Source organism: Physella acuta, unplaced genomic scaffold (genome assembly GCF_028476545.2).
Source record: "Physella acuta isolate Inbredline_101_S28 unplaced genomic scaffold, ASM2847654v3 ptg001427l, whole genome shotgun sequence".
NCBI lineage: Eukaryota > Metazoa > Mollusca > Gastropoda > Physidae > Physella > Physella acuta.
Genome location: NW_026732942.1, coordinates 51,526 through 58,922, shown reverse-complemented (window position 1 = coordinate 58,922; position 7,397 = coordinate 51,526). Strand labels below are relative to the sequence as shown.

General features: G+C 34.4%; 1 protein-coding gene across 1 annotated transcript; it reads left to right on the top strand.

Annotated features, from left to right (window-relative positions):
* The first annotated feature begins 2,945 nt into the window (after window positions 1-2,945).
* LOC131927665 (uncharacterized) lies at window positions 2,946-7,091 on the top strand. The gene is made up of 5 exons (XM_059283420.1): window positions 2,946-3,024; window positions 3,296-3,351; window positions 3,790-3,884; window positions 5,267-5,415; window positions 6,727-7,091. Exons 2-5 carry the CDS (start codon window positions 3,303-3,305, stop codon window positions 6,779-6,781), a joined length of 348 nt encoding a protein of 115 aa, XP_059139403.1. The 5' UTR covers window positions 2,946-3,024; window positions 3,296-3,302; the 3' UTR covers window positions 6,782-7,091.
* Window positions 7,092-7,397: the final 306 nt, after the last annotated feature.

Here is a 7,397-nt window from a genome sequence, read left to right as displayed (position 1 = left end):
TCAAAGTATAAGATGTTATACTTATAATTCTAAATGAAATTTCATTTTCCTAACTGAAAAAGCACTCAAGTTAGTGTGTTCCCACACCAATGCAGTGAATTTCCTCTTCCACAGACAGACAGACAGACAGACAGACAGACAGACAGACAGACAGACAGACAGACAGACAGACAGACAGACAGACAGACAGACAGACAGACAGACAGACAGACAGACAGACAGACAGACAGACAGACAGACAGACAGACAGACAGACAGACAGACAGACAGACAGACAGACAGACAGACAGACAGACAGACAGACAGACAGACAGACAGACAGACAGACAGACAGACAGACAGACAGACAGACAGACAGACAGACAGACAGACAGACAGACAGACAGACAGACAGACAGACAGACAGACAGACAGACAGACAGACAGACAGACAGACAGACAGACAGACAGACAGACAGACAGACAGACAGACAGACAGACAGACAGACAGACAGACAGACAGACAGACAGACAGACGGACAGACGGACAGACGGACAGACGGACAGACGGACAGACGGACGGACGGACGGACGGACGGACGGACGGACGGACGGACGGACGGACGGACGGACGGACGGACGGACGGACGGACAGACAGACAGACAGACAGACAGACAGACAGACAGACAGACAGACAGACAGACAGACAGACAGACAGACAGACAGACAGACAGACAGACAGACAGACAGACAGTTGGGCAGGCAGGCTGGCTGGCTGGTAATATCAAGAATAATATAGGCCCTACTGATGTATACATCATACAATAATACTAATAATTAAACATCAGATAACTTTGTTACAAAATAAACTAGATAATTATACAACAAACGGTACTCCTCTTTTTGATTGGTATTATTATTTTTATAAATGGTAATAATAATATACAATGTTAAAACTAGTTTATTTACCACATTTGTCGTCCCTATGAGTCCCTATCTCTGACAAATGGAATCTATTTTTGTCTCCAGCGAATCTATTTTTGTCTCCAGCGAATCTATTTTTGTCTCTAGCGAATCTATTTTTGTCTCTAAAAGAATAATTTCTTTCGTCTATTTCACGGGTTCCCAACCTGGGGGTCGCGACCCCCCTGGGGGTCGCGAAGGTCTTTCTGGGGGGTCGCCAACTGGTATACTAAACATAAATATTTAGAAGAATTTTTGAAATTCGGCTTCATTAACATCACTGGAAATGTAATAGAGAAGAAACAAAGCGCACTGTACAAAGTTGTTATCAGTCACGAATCTATGAAATCTTCAAAACTAAAACGTCATTTGAGACGAGTCATTCAGAACACACCAAAAAATATATGGAGTTCTTTCGTCGGTAAGAAGCTAGTTGCAAACGCCAGAGACTTGATCGAACAGGAAGTTTTCACCAGCATTAGTGCAAGCATCAAATGAAGTCGAGATAGAAAATGCCAAGCAAAAAAAACAATAGGAGAAAATCTCATCAAACGCTGCATGTACGTAAATGTTAAATAACCCATTTTTATCGAAATTAAGCTTTCACCACTGTTTGCTTATCAAGTTGATAAATCAACAGACGTGAGTTCGTGTTCGCAGTTGCTGGTCTGTGTCTATATTCATGCGGATGATAGCAAAGAAGAGTTGCTCTTTTGTGAAGCTAGCATGGAGACAATAAATACCATTTTTGAAACTGGATAATTAAAATGGGTTAGAACGGCTGTGGGGGTTTGTACGGATGGTGCGCCATCTATGTTTAGCTCAAAATCAGGCTTTCAGAAAACAGAAAAGATTTAGCTCCCTAACCACTGCCCTAACCAATCGACATCAAGAGTCCATTGCTAGTATAAGTCGTAAATTATATAAAATCTGGAGCCTTCAAAGAACTGAGCAAAAACATTAATATAGATCACGAGGTTCTGCTCTTCTACACTAAAGTACGCTGGCTGTCGAACAAAATGTTGTAAATCTGAAATCAAATTGTTCTTGGAAGTTCAAAGGAAACAAGACTTTTTGGTATACTTAAAACTTATCATACCTAGCAGATGTGTTCGAACATCAAGATAAGCTTAACCTGAAGCTTCAGGGAAAATGAACGAATATTACCACTTTCCATGATAATCTTGGGTCATTTTTATCAAAGCTGCAAAATCGGTAAAGAAAATAAATCTTGGGAATATTGTAAATTTGAGAAACTCTGCGGTGTGGTAGATAAATCTGATTGTGAGATATTTAAAATTTTGAAAGAAGCGATTTCTGGGCATCTTGAATCTCTTAAAAACGAACTGCATCGCTATTTCTCTGAGCTGAAAAAAAAAAAGAATCTGGATTGACGCATTACCCATTCTCTTCTTCCTTTGATGTTGCCAGCATTCCCGATGAATTACAAGATGAATTCTTTGATTTGCAGAATGATTCCGAGTAAGATTAAAAACTGCAGACACAATTTTGGTGTAGTATTCACCATTCACAACCAAACGTAAAATTGATTGACTTTTCGAGAATATATTTTCAACACTATTCTTCGATTAAAAACAAAATTAAGATAATTATAATGACATAGGTGGGCGTTAACAAATTTTTTTTTAAAATTAAAAACTAACCACGAAGGTTTAGTGAATAGTATGCAATTTTACTCATGCTATTAAAATAGTTATCAAGAGTAGTTCATATTGAAAGTCTACTAGAAAATCTTATTTTAGTGCTTATTAATTTCCATACTAATTTCGGCGTTTTAATTCTACGGGGGTCGCGGGTCACTTACTTTTTATAAAAGGGGGTCGCCACTCGAAAAAGGTTGGGAACCACTGGTCTATTTGGTCACCAGAAGAACAATTAAATCTATTTCCAGTTGTTCACAACAGGGAAAACCCGTTTACGCCAGAATCTTTCCGATTTTCCTTTGGGTATTTACATAATCGAATCGGATTTACCCAATATTATTTTTTCAATCCTCCTATTTTACTGTGTTAACTTAATTTCATAATCTGTATAATTTAAAGGTTTAATCATAATTAAAGGTAGGTCAACTTTAGATATTCCAAGGTAAGAAATGCTACTGCATTTTAATGCTTTGATACGATAATATTTTTTTAAAATAAATCTATTATTGAATATGTAAATATTTGAAACACAGAGCTGAAAAATCTTTTAGTTACATGAAAACAGCTCAAAGTCAATTACATATAACACCCCTATAAATATATTATATATATATATATATATATATATATATATATATATATATATATATATATATATATATATATATATATATATATATATCGGCAGTTGAGTAATGGGAAGTCTGTCCTCAAGAAACAGACCTGGAGCCAACGAGAATCTAGGTATGACACGTACACATTTAAACACACACACATTATATATATATATATATATATATATATATATATATATATATATATATATATATATATATATATATATATATATATATATATACATGAGTCTGTATGTGTTTGAATATATATATATATATATATATATATATATATATATATATATATATATATATATATACCTATAAATATATTTAGGCTATATATAGATAGCTTATATGCTTACTTCATTCAGGGATTTAGATATTTTTCGTACATCTCTTTTGAAGAAATCGAATAAATCGAGATTTTTTATTACTTTTAAAATGCACACACTGAAAAACAAAATTTGTATCAATATTTTGAAGGTTCCTTGTTGAGTCTAAGTAGTTTTTTTTTTTTCATTCGATACGCTTAAATGACCCATACTTTTTAAAAATATTGTAGAGTCTGAAGCTGATAAGGGCATCAAGTGTAAAGTAGTTTTACCTGACAGGGAATTCCGGTACATTGAATTGTTTATACACACGACTGGCGCTGAGGTAAGTGTATCACTGCGAGGGTTAAAGGTTAAGGGGCAGTATCACCCAGAAATTTGAAAATTGACGAAAAAATTTGCCAAAAAAAAAACTATTATACATACACACATAATTTTTTTACCATAATAGTTACTATCAAGGAGCTATAAAACAGCACATAAAAGAAAGTTAACGTATAATGCAAACATTTTTTATAAATAATTTTGCCAAAATATTTTTAATAAGTAATTTTTGGCTGCGGTTTTCAAATATTCAGGCCTTTCCTGTTGAAGGTACTCTAGGACAGGGGTCGGCAACCTGCGGCTCACGAGCCGCATGCGGCTCTTTTGATATCAAGATGCGGCTCTCCAGCTCCTTGAACAAATACTAATAATCTTAATCAAAAAATAAAATATTTGAAATAGTAAAATGTTACTGGCTCTTTAAAACCAGGGAAATTTTTTAAATTGTAACTTTTGTCTCTTCCGCTTCAAAAGGTTGACCAACCCCTGCTCTAGGAGATGCACAACAGGGTTGCCTATGTCCGGGACTAGGAGATATCCATTGTGACAAATTTTGAAAATTTTAGAATTTTTCAAAGTCAGACCAAAATAATTGAACTTTGAAATTTCCCAAAAAATGTATCTCTCAATAGAATACTATTATCCTGGTCCCGGACACTAAGAAAAAAAATTGCAAAATATGTTGAACAAATATGCTTTTTGCCAATTCAATGAATGATTAACGAGTTAAAAAGTGACACCCGACTTATCAACGCCACTGATCAACAGTAATGTAATTAGAGTCGTTAGATGGTACGAAATATTATTGTCCAGTGAGTTGTTTCTGTTGTCTAGCAGTTTACCTAATGCAGTAGCTAGTTTTGGCAAAACTATAACATATTTTTTATATCATGTATTGTTAATGATCATTGATTAATTTTTTTACGATTTTAATTTTAAAATTAGATTTTAAAAAACACGGTTTCAGTTCTTAGGGCCCAAGGGGTAGATGTTGTGTAGATTTCGTTTGCAACTAATTAGGCTAACATTAATGTTATTATGATGGTGTGGTCGGCAGTGTTTCTTCCAGACCTTTTTTCTCCGGATGAAGGTGGAAGGGGGGGGGGGCACCTCATATTTTCGGGGGCGGACAGTGGTAAAAGAATATATTTTCCATATTCGATTTCGTTTGTGTTGGGGGGGGGGGGGGTGCTGTGAGGTGCCTTGAAGAAGCTCTGATGGTCGGCTGTTTAGTTGAACTAATAAATTGAACTATATTTTTTTCTGGTATATTTTGTATAGCACAAGAATGACTCAACAATGTAATAGTACTGTGTGTAAACAGTGACAATAGTAAATAAGTTTAAAGGAAGTGACTTCATTTACTGTTTTGTCATGTTTTAGATTAAGAACCTATGTGCATCCCATTACAAAGCCAACATGTTGACTGTCAGTGTACATAATCCTCTCAATGAGGTCGTTATACTAGAGGATGCAATGACCTTGGCAGACCATATTGATACGTTGAAAGAAATACGTATCACCTATAATGAGTGAGTATAACCAACGATAAAAATAATGTATCGTTATTTGAGCATTCAATTCTTCTTCATATCGAAGGTATATGGCATGATTGGGTTACAATAATTAAATAATTTGTAAGAAATCGAATATTTAATATTGCCTACTGCTTTAACGTCTGTCTAAAATCATTTTTTAAATAATCTTATAAGTTGCCTTACATTAAATAAATCCATTGGGGGAGGGGGGGTAGTCCATAAATGACGTCACACTCGTAGGAGGGACGGGTGTTCCGTAATTTTGTGACGCTGTGTTATGAGGGGGAGGGGGGGGGGTCAGATGATATGACGTCACACTTTTGCATTATTAAAAAAAGCAATGTTAGAAAACGAATTTTAGCCGTTATTTCGCGTTTTAGAAAACTGTTTTAATAAATTGTAATAGGAATTGATTAAAATGCAGTATGTTGACAGAGTTTAGACAAGATTTTGGAAAAATATCGTATCTTAAGAAAAATGTAATTGCAATTTTGAGGGCGGGGGATTGCAAGCTGAGGCGTGACGTCATTTTAGGGGGAAGTATGGATTTTTGTGACGATGTGTAATAGAGGGGAGGGTGGGAGGTAAAAATGGTCAAAAAAAAGCGTCAAGTCATTTATGGATGACCCCTTATCGTAAGTTATCCCCAAATCCAGTAGCGTAGCGAGGGGTGGGGGGGGGGGACATATGTCCCCGGGCGCCGACCTTAGGGGGCGCCAAAATGGGTTGGAAAGATAAATTGAAAGGTTGAGGGTGGTGTAAATCGAAAGTTTGAGGTGGGGGGTGCAAATGGAAATCTCGAGGGGGGTGTGCAAATCGAAAGATTGAGGGGGAGGGGTGCAAATGGAAATCTCGAGGGGGGGGGTGCAAATCGAAAGTTTGCGAAATAAAAAACCTCGCCCGTTGCTTAATGTTTTATAGAACCCACAATAAAAATTATTTTAAATTTCGAATATAATTAACTTCTAACATTCATAAAATTAAAATTTTTAGAGTATAAAATTGTGACAAAACTATCACGCTACTTTTATAGTATCATATCGACGTATTTGTATAATCATTTGTATAATCTTTACCTCATTTAAAAAATTATATATATATTTATATATAAATATAAATATAAATATAAATATATATATATATATATATATATATATATATATATATATATATATATATATATATATATATATATATATATATATATATTTATATACATTTATATATATATATATATATATAATTTTCTTTTATAAATGCCTTCTGTGTATTTTCATATAATCTTACCATCGTCTTTCTATACAGGCAAGTAGTTAACAGGCCAGCTGATGAAATTGGGGGTGTCAAATTAAAGCGTTAAAACATCCGCTACCTTACAGTTTTGGACCATTTGTTATTGAAACTATTGAAATATTTTTAAAATCCGTGTATGATTGGTCTGTCAGCTCATTTCACTACTAGTTCCATAAGCTTTACTAAACTCAATTAATTGGTTAACATTGTTCAGTCATACTGGGGTTGTTTTTTTTTTTTTTTGGAAATAAATGTAAAGAATATAATAAAAATAATATATTGTTTTTAACCGAATTGTTTATTTTCTTCACGATGTTTTAAAGATCATGTTAAATCTAGGTGTAAATTAATTCTAAATTAAATTACTTTACATTTTATCTTCCGATTTTATTGAAATACGTTTTCTTGGGGGTTACAGTCAAGTGGACAATATTTCAGCTTATAAACAGTGTTTAATTAGAATATACGTACATTTGTTGATTGTAGTTTCATTTTTTAATACGCCATACATATTTATTTTGTTTAAAATGACCTATCTGATTTGAATGTTTGCAAAAATCACTCTTCATTTTGATTCACCGACCGAATGTTCCCTATACAACTTGCCGTGGGTTTGAATGTGCTATACGTCGAGATACAATACTCCGCAACATTGCTCTATGTTAAGTCTCTCACATCTCAAA